Here is a 21118-nt window from a genome sequence, read left to right on the forward strand (position 1 = left end):
ACAGTAGTACAGCAGGTTAAGTGCACGTGGTGCAAAGCACAAGAACCAGAGTAAGGATGCTAGTTTGGCTCCCCTCCTGCAGGGGAGTCGCTTCCCAGGCGGTGAAGCAGGTCTGCAGGTGTCTGTCTTTCTCTCCCCCTCTGTGTCTCCCCCTCCTCTCTCCATTTCTCTCTGTCCTATCCAACAACGACAACATCAATAACAACAATAATAACTACAACAACAATAAAAAAACAAGGGCAACAAAAAGGAAAATAAATAAATTTAAAAAGAAAAAGAAAACGAGCGTGGAAAGACAACAGTCCAGCTGCTCAGGTGCTCTAGCTTGGAGAAGTTTGGCTCCGGGTTTCTTGTCCTACTGGTCAAAGGGAAAAGTCACTGGTTTTCGTTGATAAATAAGAAAACTGTTCCCACTGGTTGAGTACCCAGCAGCTGGCTACAGTGCCATGAAAGTTAGTTGCCTTTTCTTGAATTCTTGGAAATTGCAGGATCTTCCTCTAGATGATCTGTATCTCCTTCCCAAGGCCAAATTCTCAAGATCTTCCCGCACAGTCATCACCGCCCAGCTATCATCCACATTGGTCTCCAGCTCCCACTGATTCTGTGCTCGGAGAAACTAAGATGGAACTTTCGGAAAGCAAACTGGCGTCTGTTCAGTGATCTTACCAACAAATCTATTCCTGCAATTCCAATTAACTCTATCCCCTCTGAAGATTCCTACAGGCGCTTCCGCCAAGCCATCTTCAAAGCAGCTTCCCAAGCCATTCCTCGTGGGAGACGTGCTAACTATACGCCTTGTCTTGATGCTGAATGCGAGCAACTACTAAAGCAGTATGATGAGTCGGGCGACCCAGATGTGGCTGACCATCTCATTGCCTCCCTGGATGCAGCACGCCAAGCCCGCTGGCAACAACTCACGGAAAGTCTGAATTTCACCCACTCAAGTAGGAAGGCCTGGAAGCTTCTTCACAGACTGGGTGCCGGTAGCCAACCCCCTCCTGTCTCCCATCCTCCCGTATCTCCAAACTCAGTGGCCAGTCACCTAATTCAAGTTGGACGTGCTAAGATCGACCCAGTCTGGAAAAGAGAAATTTCCCACGAGTGGTCATCCCACTTCCGGTTATCTTGTCCATCTCCAAAACTCTCTCCCTTTACACTGTCTGAACTGGAAGACACTTTGAAGAGGGTCAAACCGGGAACAGCTGCTGGCTATGATAACATCACCCCAGAACTCATTCTTAACCTGGGTCCCGCGGCAAAGAAGTGGCTCGCTTCATTCCTGTCCCACATCTTGGAATCTGAGTCTATGCCCAAAGTTTGGCGTCATGCGAAGGTAATAGCGGTTTTGAAACCAAAGAAAGACCCAACACTGGCCGCCAGCTATAGACCAATTTCTCTCCTCTCCGTGTGTTAAAAACTCCTTGAGAGGCTGCTACTGTCACGTATTTCTCATCTTATGGAGAAATTCCTATCACCCGCCTAAGCTGGTTTCCGCCCAGGAAGATCTACCTGCGAACAAGCCCTGGCCCTCTCAACTTACATTGAAAATGGATTCCAGAAGAATTTAAAGACGGGTGCTGTCTTTGTTGATCTCACAGCAGCCTATGACACGGTCTGGCACCGTGGTCTCCTAGTCAAGATCTCAAGATGCTTGCATCCATGGGTGGCCAACAGTATATCGTTTCTTCTCCAAAACAGAAGATTCCAGGTGCATCTGGGTGACAAGTCTAGCAGATGGAGACTTGTCTCAAGTGGCCTCCCCCAGGGCTCTGTTCTGGCTTCTACGCTATTTAATATTTACATCAATGACCTTCCAGAAACTTCTTCAAGGAAGTTCATCTACGCCGATGACATCTGCTGTGCAACTCAGGCATCCAAGTTCGACATCCTCGAGGAAACACTCACGAAAGACATGTCTCTGATATCTGATTACTGTAAAAAATGGCGACTAATCCCTAGCACTGCAAAAATGGTATCATCTGTTTTCCATCTACACCATGCCTCGGCCTCGCGTGAGCTTAATGTGCAGCTTGGCGGTACGAGAATCCGGCATGAAGCCCAGCCAGTCTATCTTGGTGTTACTCTCGATCGCACTCTGTCATTTCACAAACATCTCATAAAAACTGCAGCAAAGGTGGGCGCGAGGAATAACATCATTGCAAGACTGGCCAGCTCCTCATGGGGTGCGAGCACTTCCACACTACGATCATCAGCTCTGGCATTATGATATTCCACTGCAGAATACTGTGCCCCAGTATGGTTCCGTGGCCCACATGTCCACTTGGTCGATTCCAAATTATATTCCTCCATGAGGATAATTTCTGGAACCATTCGTTCCACCCCGGTTCCATGGCTGCCAGTTCTCAGCAACATCGCCCCGCCAGATATTCGTCGGGATGCGGCATCATCTAAGTTCATTTCCCACGTCTACGCTCGACCGGACCTGCCAATATACGTGGATATCTTCGCCCACCCTGTTCAACGCTTGACGTCTCGTCACCCAATCTGGTCCCCTACGCCTACACTGAACTTCTCTGTTCCAGTCTCTTGGAAACAGAGTTGGCAGTCAGCTGAGGTAAAGAACAAACACCTCACCTCTTCTCAGACCCCTGCAAGCGTCAACCCGGCTTTGACCTAGCACGTTATGATTGGGCCCTCCTCAATCGCTATCGAACAGGCCATGGCCGGTGTGCCGCTATGTTCCATCGCTGGGGAGCCAGAGACGACCCGAACTGCCCCTGCAGCTACAGACAGACTATGACCCACAGAGTCAACGACTGCCACCTCTCCAGATTCAAAGGAGGTCTCGAAACTTTACATCAGGCTCAACCTGACGCTGTTGACTGGCTACGGAAGAAGGGCAAAAGCTAGAAGAAGGCCATTGGGCCAGTTTTCTCAAAGAATGTGAAACTGGAACCCTGGATCAGGCACCCTTATCTCACATCTGGAGGCCTTCCTGACTTCCCCCCCCCCTTTTTTCCCTTCAAGTTGAACCTCTTTCTTTCATCTAAAAAGTGACAAAGCTCCTTGATTAATTCCCCCAGCCAAGCCTGTCCTGAATCAAATTAGAGTCTGAAACCTCAGCCTACCCAAGATTTATGACAACTAGAAAAACTTGTGTGCCTTGTGAAATTTAAATTTTAAATCTGTGTTCTCTGACTCAGGACTAAGTGCCTGGGCCTTCACCGTATTCATTCTGGCTGCATTGTTCTTACGTCTTTGCGGATATTTTTTTCCTTCCCAAATTAGGTGTTTGCACCTGAAATTGAACTCAGCATTTCCTGTTTCTTCATATAGTCGTTAAAGGCAGGGGGATAGTTTGTGGGTGAGGGTACGCTTCAAGGGCCCCTAGCTCCAGAGGAAGAGCGAGTCTGGCCTGGGGAAATGTGCTCTGGGGGTGAGACAAGCAGCTTGTCAAATCAGCCAGTTGAGCACAACATTCATTTTTATATTTTGCCACCTGGGTTATCGCTGGGGCACTGTGCCTACACAATGAATCCACTGCTCCTGGTAGCCATTTTCCCCCTTCTTTACTTCTTCCTCCCCCCTTATTTTATTTGATAGGACAGAAATTGAGAAGGGAAGGAGGGGGGCTGGGTGGTGGCATACCTGGTTAAGCAGAAATGTGCAAGGATGTGGATTTGAGCCCTTACTCCCCACCTGGAAGGCTGAACCTTCATGAACTGTGAAGCAAGTACTGCAGGTGTCACTCTGTATCTCTCCCTCTCTAGTTTCCTCTCTCTCAATTTCTCTTTGTCCAATCATTGCCTCCCAGTGATAACCCTGGTGACGAGAGAGAGAGACAGACAGACAGAGAGACCTGCAACCCTGCTTCATTGCTTGTGAAGCTCCCTCTCTACAGCTGGGGACCAGGAACTTAACCCCACATCCTTGTGCACGGTAACATAGAGTTGCCCTGCGACCTAGGCATTCTGCTTGAGGTGTGTGGCCAGAGAAGCAAACACCTATGCTTGCACCAGACTTGTCCACAAGTGCTCCTAGGAGCCAGCTCTGTCCATCAGCAGATAAGTGAGTGCACATCTTATGGTGTATCACAGGGTGAACTGTGAGTCCCTCCTGACGAGGAATGAAATTCTTATTTTTTTAGACTTATTTATTTATTGACACAAAAAAGAAAGGAGAGAGCACCATAGCATCACTCTGGCACATGTGATACTGGGGATTGAACTCAGGACTTGATGCTTGAAAGTCCAGTTCTTTAACCACTTTCCAACTACAAGGAATGAAGTCTTGGCTCGCCCTACAGCACTGATGCCCGGTGATGTGATGCTCCTGAGAGAAGTCAAGACAGACATCAGCCCTGGGTGATTCTGGTCATGTGAACTGTACTCATGTGCAGAATAGCATGAGCTCTAGCTGCAGAGAGTGATGCTACAGGGGGTGGAGTTTTTTGAGGCGATGAAAGCCTGTCCAAATAGCCCACTGATGATGGCGGGAACTATTCAGGAACTGAAGACTTTGTTGAGTTTGCTGTATGGCTTGTTCAACTCTGTCTCAAGGGAAGTGTTTAACAGCAGCAAACGGCACAGATTCTGGTGCGCAGAGCTCTTGTGGGGCCTTGCCCTGGAGCCTCCATGTGCCCTCTGTAGAGTGGAATTGGGGAGGGGGGGCGTTGACAGTGCTTCTTGAGGGCTGTTTGGAAAACTGGCTTAAAGGACAGCCAGCAAGTCCTTAGAACAGGAGCTGGACTCAAACCTAGCACCCCAGCCCACAAGCCCACTCATTTACTGTTTTAGCCATCCATTCATTCATTCACTCATTCATTCATTCAGGCTGTAGCGAGGACAAGAGTAAGGACAGTGAGAAGTGTTGTCGTTTGCCTGGCCTACCCAGTGGAGAGGGAGCTTCCACAGGTCCTCCACCTTCATCTGAGCCCACCTGCCCCGTGGACCTCTGGGAATGAAATGCATGGGAGGCTGGCAGAGGCAGGGCCGTGCCTTTGTGTCTCTGTGGCATTTAGGAAGGCCAGCAGCCTCTCAGTGCACAGTAGAAACAGCGTTAGACTGAGCCTCGGCAGGGGTACGCAGCTCTCCCTGTCTCCTCTCACTCCCGGAAAGCTGGGGGAAACAGAGCTCTTTCAGTTCTACAGGCATTCAGGAACCACAGGGAAATGCTTGAGCCAGACCCCCATACTGCCCAGGGAATATGCACCTCTCCTTCCCAGCCCTCCCACCAGCAGCCTCACAGTGGTCACTGTGGACCCAGTGCAGCTGGCCAGGTGGCTGTGTCCTCCCGAGCCTCACCAGAGCAGCCCACAGGCACTTTGCCTTCTATTTATAGCCTTGCTGCTGGCAGACACTCAGCTGTGCTGGAGCATAAACGTGCCGGCCGACCGGTGCCTTCAGGAGGCATTTCTAGGCCAGGCAAAAATGAAGTCTGGTGACTCTGGTTGGTATTAAAAGTGAAGGAGAAGCAAGGGCTGGGGGCCGTGGGGGAAAGGATGGATCGTGGCCTGATTTAATGCTTGGAGGACAGAGAGATTTCATCCAGTGTGAGATCCTCCTGCATAAATTGTCTCTTCCTCGAGAGCGAAAGCCCACAGTGGGGAAGTGGTGGCTTCATCCTAAAGTCCTCTGTTTGGAGGGGGGGGTGAGGGGCACATCCTCTAGCGTTATATAAACAGCAGTGGAGCAGGATTAGACCTAACACTCCAGCCCCCAGGCTCATTCATTCAGTGTTTCATTCATTCACCCATCCCTTCATTCAGTGAAATAAGACATGAGCATGCCTGGCAGTCCAGGTATTGCTCCTGGCAAGTGTCAGTTCTTCTGAACTACTGGAGAAGCGAACAAAGGTACCAGTCACAAACATGCATAAAGGAGACATCAGCTAAGACGTTGAGGCGATGGGAAAACGGGAAGCATGTGGCGGGGTCAGGGACAGGGAAAGGTAGACTGTCTCTGGTGGGCAGAGAGAGGTTTGGATGACAAGAACAGCCCATGCAAAGGTCCTGGGGCTGAATGCGCTGACTGGCCAAGAGTCAGAGAGCTGGCAGTATGATGATGGAGTGCAGGAAGTCAGAAGACACCAGCCTCTGTGATGGGCACCTGAGTTGGGGTCTTGCAGGAACCTGAAGGTCATGTCAGGGCAGTAATGTGGCCCAGGATTCCTTTTATTCTGTGGGCTAGTTGGGGGTGGCAAGGACGATACAAACCAGAGCATTTTTACACAATCCTGCTGGCTCATGACTGGGTTGTCACACAGGAAGTATAAACCTTGGGAGACCCTTGGGCTAGCCACCCTCAGGTGGGGTAGGTGGGGAAAGCTGATATGGGTACCCAGATGGGTCTTTTCAGGGAGACTGGGCCCCTGAGGACACTTTTGCCTGGGACATTTATCTCAGGAGGAAGATTTTTGTTGTTGTTGTTGTTGTTGTTGTTAATCTGACCACTGTTCAACTCTGGCTTAAGGTGATGCCAGAGATTGAACCTGGGGCCTTGAAGCCTCAGACATGAAAAGTCTGTGCCATAACCACTATGCTGTCTCCCCAGCCTGAGGAAGATGGGTTTGAAGGGTGGGGGGAGGGGCAAGGAATTAGCAAAGTTTCGTTTTGGCCAAGTGTGGGGTGAAACCCTATTAGATCAGAGCAGCCTGGAAGAGCCCCGTCTCAGGAGCTTCACTAAGCCCTCAAACCGGTCAGAATATGCTTGTTAGATGCAGACTACTGTGGCTCGGCCTGGGCTGCCCAGGGTGTCCGAAGATTCGGCGTAGGGGGCCAAGAGCTAGCTTCCTGCAGAAGCTGCCTCATTACAGAGGACTTGACAGCTTTGCCAGGGAGCCATCTTTCCAGATGAGGAAACTGAGAATCTGTCCCTGTGGTCCTGGTGAGGTTGAGTGAGGTCTTGCCTTCACTTCTCTCTCTCCCCCACTGGATGGCACAGACATATGCAAGTCCCAATGTTAAGTCCAGTGGCTTCAGGCACTGGCAGGGAGCACTGGGGGGACATAGTAAATGTTAGAAGACCTGCATGCTCGCAGTGCTCCCTTGAAGCCCCTCCTGGCTCCTACATTAGTCATCCTGAAGCCTGTCCCAGGAGGAGCAGGACAGAATTTACCTTGCTGTGCTCCAGGGAAATGGAGACGGTGTAGGCTTTCTACACAGTGAAAATGGGGACCTGGCAAGAGGCAGGCCCCCAAGGACCGTCTGTCCTAATATCAGCCACTCCTAGAAATGTTTTTACTTCTGGGGGCCAGACCAGGACACAGCAAGTAGAGCACACATCACAGTGCACAAGGACTCCCATTTAAGGCCCTAGTCCCCACCTGCAGGGGGAAATCTTCATGGGTGGGGAAGTGGTGCTGCAGATATTTCTCTTTTTCTCTCCTCTGTCTTCCCCCCACCCCCCGTTTCTCTCTGCTCTATATCCCGGTGCATGATAGTGGGCTAAAGGACCTAGACTGGGGGTGAGATGCTTTGCAGACACCTATCATGGTGAGATGAGAAATTTTAGCCATGTGTCAGCAGCTGTCCTATAAGCCATTAACACCCTCCTCCTATAAAAGGAGAAGAAAGATGGTTTTGTCTGTTTTTTAAAAATATTTTATTTATTTACTTATTATTGGATAGAGACAGAGAGAAATTGAGGGAGGACGGAGAGATAGGGAGGAGAGGAGACAGAGAGACACCTGCAGCCCTACTCACCACTCATGAAGCTTTCCCCCCTGCAGGTAGGGACCAGGGGCCTGAACCTGGGTCCTTGTGCACTGTAATGTGTGCACTTAACCAGGTGCACCACCACCTGCTCCCCCCACCCCCACCCCCACACACACCTAGAAAGAAATGTTTTTACTTGTGATCCAGTCAATCCATTCCTGAGACTCTAATCTAGAGACAAGCTGGAATTTAGACCAACATAAAAATGTTTACATCTAAGTGATTATACACTGAGACTATGGACCCAACCTGTGGATGGCCAAGTGAATGCATCACAGTCCCTCCTCTACTGGAATCCTCCGCAGTCTTCTAGAGCTTTCTCACAGGACGTTCAGCATGTGGGCAAGCTCTCCTTCTCCAGGCCAGGAGGGCAGGAAGCAGGACTGAAGTCAGCTGTAGCAGCGCCACATCAGGAAATGCAGAAGGGAGCAGACAGGAAGAGAGTCCGAGTCATGATGATGCCAACAGTGGTTGTGGGCGAGGATTTTTTAGAAGATTCTCTCCACTTCTATAAACGCACCTAAATGTGTGTGGTGTGCTGTGTTAAAGTGTATGCCTTTAAGGAAATGGAGTGTGGGGCAGGGAGGTTGGCTCTGGGAAGAGTTTCCTGGGAAAGTAGATTTGACCAGCAACTTGGGGGAGAGTCCTTGATATGCAGACTTCACTCAGCCCACATTGTCTGCCCACCAACTCCAGAGCCCAGGATTGGTCTGTTTCTTGTTTCCATAGTCTGTCTGTGTCTCTCTCTATGAATCCACTGCTCCTGGCAGTCCTTTTTTCCTTTTTTTAAAAAAATATTTATTTATTTATTTATTTATTTATTTATTATATAGGGTAGGATAGGGAAATGGAAAGAGGAGGGGAGATAGAGAGAGGGAGAAAAAGACAGACACTTGCAGACCTGCTTCACAGCTTGTGAAGCGACCTCCCTGCAGGTGGGGAGCTGGGGGCTCGAACTGGGATCCTTGAGCAGGTCCTTGTGCTTCATATTATGTGTGCTTAACCAGCTGCACTACTACCCAACCCCCATTCCCTCCCTCCCCCCCTTCTCTCTCTCAACACTCTCACAGATCACTCACGCTTTCAAGCTTGACTGTTTAATCACATACACACACACTCATGCACACTTCTGAAGCACATTCTCACACTCAGACATACTCACAGTCAAGCTCACACAGCCACACTCACAAATACCCATACATACCCTCTCCCTCACTGGCACGCATGCACACATGTTCCCTCACACACATCCTGCACACGTGCTCACTTACACACACTTCTGAGCCCTCAGTGTGCCCCCAGACTCTCTGGATCCAGGTACCTGTCTCCTCAGAGAGAGGGTTCTCTTGGCCCCTCCAGCTTCTTCCGGAACTGTGTCCTGTAGGCCCCTGAGTGGCACGAGGGGGCTGGAAGCCTCTCTTCAGACTCCTGTCCCCACTGTGTCCCCCATGAGTCAGCCCCAGGGTGTCCTTTTGATGAACAGGCACAGAGACCTTCCCACTTGATGCCCTAGATCAACACTCTAAGCTTCCCACTGACTGTCCCAACACTCACACTCACTTCATGAAGACCATGAAGGAACTGTAAATCCTGGTCACAAAAGACCTGCTGTACCTCATATCTCTTGCATGTAGACTGGGGGGGCACTGAGGTCTCCCTCTTCTCTATCTAGCCCCTAGGAGCCAACGGCTCTATGACCTGCCCCCAGGCACAGCTAGAACCCTCTTTTTTTAAAGTTTATTTATTTATTTATTTTTGATATTTATTTATTTCCTTTTGTTGCCCTTCTTTTTGCTGTTGTAGTTATTATTGTTGTTGTTGATGTCATTGTTGGATAGGACAGAGAGAAATGGAGAGAGGAAGGGAAGACAGAGAGAAGGAGAGAAAGATAAACACCTGCAGATGGGGAGCCGGGGGCTCGAACTGGGATCCTTTTGCTGGTCCTTGCGCTTTGTGCCACCTGCGCTTAACCCGCTGTGCTGCCGCCCGAGTCCCAGCTGGAACCCTCTTAAAGCCTGGTCTGAAGACTTTGTGAGAACTGTGGTAGTGGGGTCTGGGTGGTGGTGCACCTTGTTAAGTGCACACATTATAGTGTGCAAGGACCCAGGTTCAAGCCCCTGATCCCCACATGCAGGGAAAAAGCTTCTCAAATGGGCCGAGCATGGCTGCAGGTGTCTCTCCCCCTCATTCCCTCTCAATTTCTCCTTGTCTGTCTTTTTTTTATTATTGGATAGAGACAGAGAAAAATTGAAAGGAAAGGGGAAGATAGAGAGGGAGAGAGACAGAGAGACACCTGCAGCCATGACTCACCACTCATGAAGTTCAGCCCCTGCAGGTGGGGACTAGGGGCTTGAACTTGGTGTGTGCTCAACCAGCTGTGCCACCACCTGGCTTCTCCTTGTCGATCTCAAATAAGTGAATAAAATATTTTTAAAAGATAAATTTGACCTCAATATGACACAGTTAGAAAAAAGCTGGGAAGTTGGGCGGTAGCACAATGGGTTAAGCGCACGTGGCGCGAAGCACAAGGATCGGCATAAGGATTCTGGTTTGAGCCCCCGGCTCCTCACCTGCAGGGGAGTCGCTTCACAAGTGGTGAAGCAGGTCTGCAGATGTCTATCTTTCTCTCCCCCTCTGCCTTCCCCTCCTCTCCCCATTTCTGTCTGTCCTATCCAATGACAACAATAAAACAACAAGGGCAACAAAAGAGAATAAATAAATATTTTTTAAAAAAACAACTATGGTAGTTATCAGGGTGGGGGGGCACAGAACTTTGGTGGAGAGTATAACGACTTACCTTTAACAGGTAAGGCTGTGAAACTGTATGTACACCCCTGAAATCTTACAGTTTTGTAACACCCTATCCAAAATCACTAATAAAAAGGCAGGGGGAAAAAGACATTCAGTGTCTCACCCTGCCACCATGGGGCCTGGGGGAGGGGGAGGATGGTTTCTGCTAGGAAGAGCTGTCCCACTTAGTGTGTGCAAGACAGAAAAAGCACACAGGACAGCAGACACCCAGACACCCAGGGTTATGGCTGGGAGTTCAGCTCCAACCCAGATATGAGGATGGGGCATATGGGTGGCACTCTTGCTGGGTGAATGAATGGTGGCTGGCTAGATGGATGGCTGGATGCATAGATGGATGGATGGATGGATGGATGGATGGATGGATGGATGGATGGATGGATGGATGGGTAAAGATTTGGGTGGATAATGTATCAGATAAATGTATCAGTGGATGGATGAGTAGATGGATGGATAGAGTATAGGTGGGTGGGTAGATAGATTATCAATGGATGAATGCATGGATGGATGGAACATGTAGGTGGAGGTGTGAGTGGATGAATGTATCAGTTGAGTGGGTGGAAGGAAGTAAGGATGGATGACTGAATGGATAGATAGGTGTTTAGATAAATGTATCAGTGAATGAAGGATAAATGATAAATGGGTGGGTGGATGGATGGATGGATGAGTAGATCCTTGAATGGATTGATAGATGGGTAGGTGGATGGATAGATAGATGATTGGATGGATGGATTGGTAAGTAGGTGGCTATACGGGTAGGTGGGAGGGTGGGTCATTGAATGGAATAATGGGCAAGAAGGGAGGCTGCTGGGCAGTGCACCTGACAGTCTTGTGTCCTGTGTCCCTTGCAGATGTGTTGGTGGACGGACAACCATGTGACTGTGAGGCAGCAGCCTGCCAGGTGGGCGACCCCGTCAGCCTAGAAGTGCGCCTGACCAACCGGAGCCCACGCAGTGTGGGGCCCTTCGCCCTGACTGTGGTCCCCTTCCAGGACCACCAAAACGGCGTGCACAACTATGACCTGCACCACGCCATCTCCTTCGTGGGCTCCAGCACCTTCTACCTGGATGCAGTACGTGGCATTCTGGGGCTTGGGACATCACTCTTAGGGACTGGTAGACAACCGGGGCTTCCTGTATTATCTCGTGTCCAGCGACTCACAGTGAGACCCTGGCAAGTTCACATCTCTGTCCTCTGAGTGAAACCAGATGACAAAACACCCCAGAGAGGCTTTAAGGAGGGGAGGGTGGGGAGCAGTAGAGCAGCTGGGTTGCTGCCATTGCTGTTATTGCCTCTCCCACGTGGTCACTCCCCACCCCACCCTGAGTACCTGACAGAATCCCAGTGTCCCCCACATCCCACATTCCATCTGCACACAGCAATCCTTCACCCCCGCCACTCCCCACATGACCAGAATCCCCAAACAGCCTGTGGGGGGGGGGGGCTCCTTAGCCCCTTCTAGATATGGGAGCTGAGGCTCAGAGAGGAACAGCTCATTCATCGGAGGCAGGGAGGGAGGGAGTGTGGGTACAAAGCCCAGGGGCCCTCCCCCCCTGTTACCCTGAGGTCCAGGTGGGTTAGGGGGATCCATGCTGCTGATCTGTGATGGCTCTGTTCTCCCACCCCAGGTGCAGCCAGCAGGCCAGTCCACCTGCCTGGGAGCCTTGCTCTTCCTGTACACGGGTGACTTCTTCCTCCACATCCGCTTCCACGAGAACAGCTCAAGCAAGGAGCTGCCGCCCTCCTGGTTCTGCTTGCCCAGTGTGCACGTGCGCGCCCTGGATGCACAGGCCTGAGCCCACACCATTGCCCAGTGAACAGCCACAGGCCTGGCTCCCAACCCCATGGTGGGCAAGCTCTGGCTTCCCCTCCCATCTCCTCCTCACCATCATCATTCTCCTCGTCGTCTGACTCTGGAGTGTTCTTTCTGGGGTGCTCAGGGACCCCAGACATGTCAGCCTCACCCCTCCCTACACCACCTACCCCTCTCTCCAGTTCCTCTACTGGAGCCTGTGCCTGGGGGTAGCAGCCCATAGGGAGAAAAGAGAGGACTGTGAGCCAGGGGCACTTCCAGGGCCCCAGCAGCCCTTATGCCACTCTCTGTTCCTGGAGTCTCCTGGATACTCTGGGTCACCTGCATGAGGGAACCACTTGACGGTATGGTGGCCACACATCAGGATGGTGTCAGTTGGCTGGGCCCTGGGGCTCTCCCACTCTTCTGAGGGTGACAGGGCTTGTGTGTGTCTGTGTGTCTGTGACAAGTTCTGCAATAAAGCCCACCCTGTTCCTCCTTCCACAGGTCTGCTTGGTCCCTGCAGTGTCATCCTGGTGAGATCAGGGGCACCTACGGCACATCACCCACACCCTCTGTCATGTAGGGATGGATGGGTAAAGGTTTGGGTGGGTAAGTGGGCAGATAAATGTATCAGTGGATGGATGGATAGAGAGATGGATAGAGTATAGGTGGGTGGGTAGATGAATTTATCAGTGGATGAATGCATGGATGGATGGATATGTGGGTGGAGGTGGGCGTGGATGAATGTATCAGTTGAGTGGGTGGAAGGAAGTAAGGATGGATGACTGAATGGATAGATAGGTGTTTAGTTAAATGTATCAGTGAATGAAAGATGAATGATAAATGGGTGGGTGGATGGATGGATGAGTAGATCCATGGATGGATGGATGGATGGATGGATAAATCCTTGAATGGATTGATAGATGGTTAGGTAGATGGATAGATGGATGCTCACAGGCATGAAGAGAAACGCCCATGATATACATACATGCCTGGCGGCTGGTGGGGCTGGACCTGCATTTGTCTGTCCCCAGTTGCTTTCCCCTGTAGTGTGCCCCTGTGACTACCAGGTCCCCGTGCTGCACCTGAGCCATGACCCTCTCATCAGAGCACTAACTGGAGCCTTCACATGACAAGTTGGGACCCCCAAGACTAGGTGAAACACCCCTAAAGAAGCCCACTAGGTCTAGGTGGGGGTGGGCAGGGCCAGGGAACATGGACTAGGGAGCAAATGGGTAAAGAGAGTCGGGACACTGGCAGGGGTGTCGATTGGTTCTTGGAGAACTTGAAGCCCACAGGTCTCCAGTACGTGGGCCCCTCTGATCCTCTCCACTACCAAGCCACTTCCTGTCCAGAAAGCGCGTCTGCTCTCTTTGCCAGAGACTCTGCTCTGGGCCAGCCTGGCTTCTTGCCTTTCTACCTTCTTTCCTCCTCACCTTCACTGGGGCCTTTCTCAACCTCCCTGGCTGGTGGGTTCCAGCCCTCTCCAGCCTGTGGCTGCCGTAGTTACCTGCTTCTGTATTGTGTGTCCTGTCCTCTGCTGAAGGTGGCTGACTGTGGAGGGTACACAGCCAGAGCTGGCTGGGAGCCACCTTCAGCTGAGAAGGTGCTGGGAGCAGAACCTGGTGTGTGCAAAGAGCCTAAGACTTAGAACTCTAGTGATGAACTAGTTTTCTGTGCTCTGTGACAGCGGACTGGTCATCTCACTCCACTGGGCCTTGGTTTTCTTGCATCTCTTTCTCCCTTTCCTTCCTTCCTTCCATCCATCCATCCTTCCTTCCTTCCTTCCTTCCTTCCTTCCTTCCTTCCTTCCTTCCTTTTCTTTCTCCCCTCCTCCTCTTCCTCTTGTGAAGGCTGAAAATGAACATAGGGCTCATGTATGTGCAGTACCACAGAGCAGTCTCCTTGTCTTATTTTATTTATTTATTGAATGAAAAAGGAATAATGAGGAGGAGGGTGGCCTGCCTGGCTGGGCGCACATGTTACAGTGAGCAAGGACCCAGGTTTGAGCCCCCAGTCCCCACCTGTAGGGGGACAGCTTTACGAGTGGTGAAGCAGGGATGCAGGCATCTCTACTGTGTCTCTTCCTCTCTATCTCCCTCTTCCTCTCCATTTCTCTCTGTCTCAAATAAATAAAGATAATAAAAATTTAAAAAAAAGAAAAGAAATGACATGATAGTGATGGGACCAGGTTATGGGACATACACATTACGATGCATAAGGACCCAGGTTCAAGCCCCCCCCCCATTCCCACCTGCAGGGGGTAAATTTCACAAGCAGTGAAGCAGAAGGTGTCTTTCTCTTCCTCTCTATCCCTCCCTCCCCTAATCAGTTTATCTCTGTCCTGTCAGACAAAAAGAACATAGAAAAAAAAAAAAAAGGCTACCAGGATCCTTGGCTTCATAGTGCAGGCACCAAGACCCAGCAATAACCCTGGTAGCCAAATAAAAAAGGAAGGAAGGAAGAGTGAAAGGAGAGAAAGAAGGGGGGAAGGGAGGGATGGAGGAAGGAAGGGAAAAGAAAAGAGAAAAAAAACATATAGATAGAGATACTGTAGCTAACAGGTGACAGAACAAGTGGGAAGTAGCTCGGCTTACAGAAGGCAGCACTTGCATGATTGAGGCTCCTAGTTCCACCTCTGGTGTAGTGGAGTGGCGCTCTGGCTTCTTGTAACCCTCTCTATATGTATCACATGAAAGAAATAAAACTGGGGTCGGGCGGTAGGGCAGCGGGTTAAGTGCAGGTGGCACAAAGCGTAAGGACCGGTGTAGGGAACCTGGTTCGAGCCCCTAGTTCCCCACCTGCAGGGGAGTCGCTTCACAAGCGGTGAAGCAGGTCTGCAGGTGTCTGTCTTTCTCTCCCCTTCTCTGTCTTCCCTTCCTCCTTCGATTTCTCTTTGTCCTATCCAACAATGACAACAATAACACAACAACAACAACAAACAACAATGGTAACAAAAGGGAAAAAATGGCCTCCAGGAGCAGTGGATTCATAATATAGGCACCAAACCCCAGCAATAACCCTGGAGGCGCAAAGGAAAGAAGGAAAGAAAGAAAGAAAGAAAGAAAGAAAGAAAGAAAGAAAGAAAGAAAGAAAGAAAGAAAGAAAAAGAAAGCTTTCTAAAAAGTCACAGATGATAGAGATAAAAGAGATGGATGTCTAGGAAAGCCAGTAAGAGGAATTACATAGTTTGATTGAGTGATGACTATATAGGTGAATGGTACCCTTACGTTTTCTGTATTGATTTCATTTCCAAAAACACAAACAAGGGACGAGGCAGCAGTGCACTTGTAGAGCACACTTCACCATGTATAAGGATCAGGGTTCAAGTACCTGGTCCCCATCTGTCACAGGGAAACTTTACAAGCAGTGAAGCATGAAGCACTGCTGTAGGTGTCTCTCACCCTACCTCTGTTTCTCAGAAAAAGAGGAGAGAGACAGAGACAGAGAGAGAGAGAGGGAGAGAGAGAACAGTCAATCAAAGTAGAAGTGGAATGCCACAAGGCAGAAAGCTCTGTCTTCTTAGAAAAAGGAGTCTTCGAAAGAACCCAGGCATGTGGCCAAGGGAATAGCTCAACTGATAGAACACTGGGCACACGGGCCTGAGGGTCCCAGTTCAGTCCCCTGTTTTACAGGTACCTGAGTGTTTCTCTAGCCATTCTCTCTGCCTCCTTTCTTCTCCTATGGAGTTCCCTCAGATGTAATAAAGTAAATCTGAAAAAGAGCCCAGGCAGGCTGAAAGCTGACCCCCCCCCCCCCATGAGGTCTTCTGGAACACCTCCACCAATGTTGAGTGGAGATTAATTGAGCTGGACATAGGCTTCCTGAGGTTTCTGTAGATGGGAACTTTGTCCTGGGGTGGGTGGAGCCCAAGCAACCGTCTAAGTGGGATGCGTCTCACTAGCTTCTATTTGGCCAAATCACGCTGGTCATGGAGTTGAGACACTGAATGGCAGTAGACACAGACGCCTACCTCAGGTCTCTGAGTGACAGACAGCTCAGTGTCCTGGCTTTCTCGGGTGCTCAGGCCCATGGCTTATGGCAGCACTGTGGTTCGACAGCTGGTGTTTCGAGAAACATCCTCCCTTTCCAGTACCAGACAAGGCCAAGCCAAGAATAGACCATGTCCTTTTCACCAGCTGAGCGAATTGGTTTTGCCCCTCTGACATTTCTTCCCTCCAAGCAGGACGGGCCTGCAATGGCCCCATAATCGCCCAGCTGTCACACTGTCATTTGAAACTCACCAAGCAGAGCACGTGTGCGTGCGTGGAAAGATGCCACAGTTGCTGAGCCCAAGTCTAGCCACGTGTCCATTCTGTGACCTCAGGGAAGTCACTTCAATTAAACTCCATTGTTTTTACCCCTTCTGAATCAATGGAGACCAAAAAAAATATATTTACTTTGTGGGCACTTTGACATTCATTGATTTAACCTCCTTTATGTTCCTAGTGAATGCTAACAATGCCTCAATAAATACGCCTGTCCATGGCTCTGTTCTCCCATCCATATTCCCAGAGCCCAGAGCCAAGCATGTGGCATCACCACTCTCTGTGCGAGCCCTGCAGTTTAGAGTGGGAATAATGGAAGGCAGACCATTCTGGCACAAGTACTTCAGTGGGGATGGGAATGGCCTGCAAAAGAAGTGAGCTATGCAACTTTGCCACTAGAAGCTGTGTGGACTCGAGCAATGGCTAGTCTTAAGGATGAAAGATACAGGCCGCAGCACTGGCAAAACAGTTCATCTGGATAGCTCAGCTGCTTTGCCACGCATCCGACTCAGGTTCCAACCCAGGCCCCACCACACTGGAGGAAGCTTTGGTGCTGTGATGTTTTCCCCTATCTCTCTCTCACTCATTTTTTTTTTTGTCTCCAGGGTTATTGCTGGGGCCCAGTGCCTGCACCACAGATCCACTGCCCCTGAAGGCTGTTTTTCCCCTTTTGTTGCCTTTATTGTTTTATCATTGTTGTGGTTATTATTATTATTGTCATTATTGCTGTCATTGCTGTTGGATAGGAAAGAGAGAAATGGAGAGAGGAGAGGCAGAAAGGGGGAAAAATATAGACCTGCTTCACCACCTGTGAAGCGATTCTCCTGCAGGTGGGGAGCTGGGGGGGTCGAATTGGGATCCTATGCCATTCCTTGTGCTTCACACCGTGTGTGATTAACCCACTGTGCTACCACCCGACCCCCTCTCTCTCTCTTTCTCTCACTCTCTTGTTTTCTCAGCTGGGAGTGCTGAGGGCCCCGTAAGGAAAATATAAAAAAGAATAATTCAGATATCAGATGTGGTCTCTTGAGTCCAGAAACCACTGCCAGTAGAATGAGTCAAGAACCAGTCTTATCCCAGTAAGCAAAGGGGCAAGTTAGAGGCCTCTAGTCACCTGTTTTTTGTGACCAGTGAACAAAGGATTAAGGGACAAGTCAGATCAAAACAGCATGTCAAGGGAGCTGGGATGTGGCACATTTGGTTAAGCACTCACGTTACCAGGTTTGAGCACCTGCTCCCCATCTTCAGGGGGGTTGCTTCATGGTCAGTGAAGAAAGTCTGCAGGTGTAAAGAAAGAGCTTTCTCCCTCCTCTCTCAATTTCTCTTTGTCCTGTCTGATTTAAAAAATAGAAAAAGGAAAAATATGTCCTCCAGGAGTGGTGGATTTGTAGTGTTGACATCGAGCCCCAGTGATAAACCTCGTGGCAGAGAAAAATTAATATAAACAAGAGCATGTCGACATGGTGAGCTAGGAAACAAAAATAAACCACTTCCACAAAACAACTGAAAGTGTAAGCATTGCATAAAAATCTGTAGGCACAACCATGTGCTGGTAGGAAAGCTAGAAATTCACCCCAGTGTGAATGTCTAGGCAAGTCCAGAGAGAAAGGTGGGACAGTGATGCCAGTGCGCCCTGTGAGGCCTTCTGCCAAAGCAGGAACATCAGTTTCAACAATCTCAAAAAACTAGAAGATGCAAATCACACATTAGCATGTGTGAGGACTAGGACAAGCCCCTGATCTCCACCTGCAGGGGGAGAAGCTTCACAAATAGTGGAGCAGTCCTGTTGGTGTCTCTCCTCTCTGTTGCTTTCTCCCCTCAGCTCTCTCTCTCTCTCTCTGTCTCATCACCTTTATCCAAAAAATTTAAAAAGCCACTAAAAGCAGCGGAGTCCTGTAGGCCTGCAGACATGAGCTCCAACAATGACTTTGGTGGTGAAAGAAAACAAAATAAAATAAAGCAAGCCTGGAGGACCCTAATACCATTATGGGAGTGCATGGCACCAGGGGCATTTCTTGTACTGTGGTCAATCCCTGTCTCTCTCCTCTCTCAATGAAAAATGTGACCCAAAGCAGTGGAAATCACACGTAAGTGAGGCCCCAGGTCATTAACAAAACAAGAAGGAGGAGAAGGAGTAGAAGGAGAAGAAGGAAGAGGAGGCGGGAGAAAGAAGGCACAAACTCGGGCCCACCAGGCGGGGAACTGAATAGTAGACTTCTTCCCATTTACTTGGAAACCTAGTGAATTACTCCCTTGGTAAAGGGTGAATTGAAAATAATCCTCATTCTACTCAGAATACAAGGCAGCCTTCCTGCCTCAACCCTTTATTCCAGCCCACATTGGTCCTCCCAAGAAGCTGCAGTCCCAAGTCACATGCTCTAAATGCCTCTTCCAAACTGCAAATCATTAATTTGAAAGTGGTCCTAGACAGAGTACAGACACCTCACCACAAATCAGACATCTTACAGAAGTAAACATGTCCTTCCTCCAAATCTCCAAGGGTTTCTACAGGGAAAATGAGTAATTCAAAGTTTAAACAGAAAATCTGATATGCAAGAAAACAATACATCATGCATGAGAGCCAGAAAAGAAACCAAGTACAGTAAATTCATATTTGAAATAGGATCAGATGTGGAGTTTATCAGACATGATTTATAAACATGGTAATGTGTTAAAATAGGATTAAAAATGGGGAAGTTCTAGAACATTATAAAGTAATCAACTGAAACCTCTATAACTAAAAAATAGAAATGAAATTACTACTTGATGGATAGGTTGAAGAGTAGATTAAATCCAGCTTAAGAGAGAATTAGTGAATGGAAAGTAGAACTGCATGTTATGAAAAATCACAATCTGGGGAGTTGGTGGTGGCGCAGTGGGTTAAGCGCATGTGGCTCAAAGCATAAGGACCAGCATAAGGATCCCGGTTCGAGCCCCCGGTTCGAACCATCAGCTCTCCGCCTGCAGGGGAGTCGCTTCATAGGTGGTGAAGCAGGTCTGCAGGTGTCTATCTTTATTTCCCCCTCTCTGCCTTCCCCTCCTCTCTCCATTTCTCTCTGTCCTATCCAACAACAATGACATCAATAACAAAAATAACAACAATAAAAAGACAACAAGGGCAACAAAAGGGAAAATAAAAATTTTTTAAAAAATCACAATCTATGAAATGTGAATGAGGTTTACAAAAACATGGAGGACACAAGGAGATGCTTTCCCAAATAGCTCAACAAATCTAGAGGAGAGAACTTTGAGAGTGAAGAAAAGTCAATAGTCAAATATATGACTGGGGGCCAGACGGTGGTGGTACTCCCAATCAAATGTACATATTACCTTGTGCAAGGACCCAGATTCAAGCCCCCATGCCCCACCTACATAGAGGATGCTTCACAAGTGGTAAAGCAGGTATGTAGGCATCTTTTTCTCCCTCTCAATCTCCTCTCCCCTCTCAATTTCTCTCTGTCCTATCAAATAAAATAGAAATAGAAAAAAAAATGGGGTAAAAATAGCCACTGGGAGCAGAGGATTTGTAGTGCCAGTACAGAACTCCAGTGATAACCCTGGAGGCAAAAACAAATGAATAAATAAATACTAAGGGCCTTTCAGAGTTGATAAAAACAAATATTCAGTTATTTGAGAAAAAATAATTCCAAGTAACATAACATTCAAAATGCATAATGATAGTCACAATAAAATGCCAAAACAAAATGTAATTATAAGATTCCAGATGGAGCTACAAAGACAAGACAAATTAACTTTAAAGAATTTGTGCTTTGAGGAGGCTGGGCATACTCAGTTAACCTCAAGTATGCAGGTGGGGACTAGGGGACTTGAACTGGCATCCTTGAACACCATTATGTGTGCATTTAACCAGATGTGCCACCATCTTGTCCCTTCTCCCCTCTCAATTCTCTGTCCTGTCAAAGTAGAAAGAAAGAAAAAAAAAAGGAAAGGAAAAATGCCCTCTGTGAACCATGAATTTCATAGTGATGGCACCAAGCCCCAACAATAATCCTATTGGCAATAAAAAAATTGTGATTTAATTGAAAACTAACTTATCAAAAAAAACAAAAAACCAGAAGTGAATGAAATAGTATCTGATAATATACTAAGATACACAAGTACTTTTAAGTACTTTTAAATAACATTTCTAATAAAAAATACAGTTTTCCTTTATTAAAAATCTCACTAAAGGGAATCTAAACAATGGACTCCAGGCTGCACGACAACACAGAAATAGTAACACAGTAACAGCAGGGGCCTCTGACACCCAAATTACGTCAGTGGATAGAATTTACACACAGAAAATCAACAAGGGAACATCAATCTAAATGATACTTTAGGAAATGAACTGAGTAGATGTATACAGGACATTCCATCTAAAACAACAGACTTACATTCTTGTCAAGTGCACATGGAACATTCTCAAGGTTAGGTCATATGCTGACGTGCAAAACCTCAATAAAATTAACTTACTGAAATCATATGATGTAGGTCTTTATATTATATGAACCATTCTACCTGCAGTGATGTGAAGTGAGAAATCAACTACATTGGCCAACGATTTATTTGGCT

The 21118-nt window shown here is 48.5% G+C and overlaps 1 protein-coding gene across 5 annotated transcripts in view; it reads left to right on the forward strand.

The window, feature by feature from the left end:
* The window catches only part of TRAPPC9 (trafficking protein particle complex subunit 9), a 633394-nt gene extending 619677 nt beyond the window's left edge, over positions 1-13717 (forward strand). For 2 of the 5 annotated variants that reach the window (XM_060195953.1, XM_060195955.1), the window contains 2 exons: positions 11335-11555; positions 12112-13716. In XM_060195953.1, the coding sequence (XP_060051936.1) occupies positions 11335-11555; positions 12112-12279 (389 nt within the window). In that variant the 3' untranslated portion in view covers positions 12280-13716. Of the gene's footprint in view, positions 1-11334; positions 11556-12111 lie in introns of all 5 variants that reach the window. The other 3 variants (XM_060195957.1, XM_060195958.1, XM_060195954.1) reach the window with 2 other exon arrangements.
* Positions 13718-21118: the final 7401 nt, after the last annotated feature.

This window comes from Erinaceus europaeus, chromosome 8 (genome assembly GCF_950295315.1).
Source record: "Erinaceus europaeus chromosome 8, mEriEur2.1, whole genome shotgun sequence".
NCBI lineage: Eukaryota > Metazoa > Chordata > Mammalia > Eulipotyphla > Erinaceidae > Erinaceus > Erinaceus europaeus.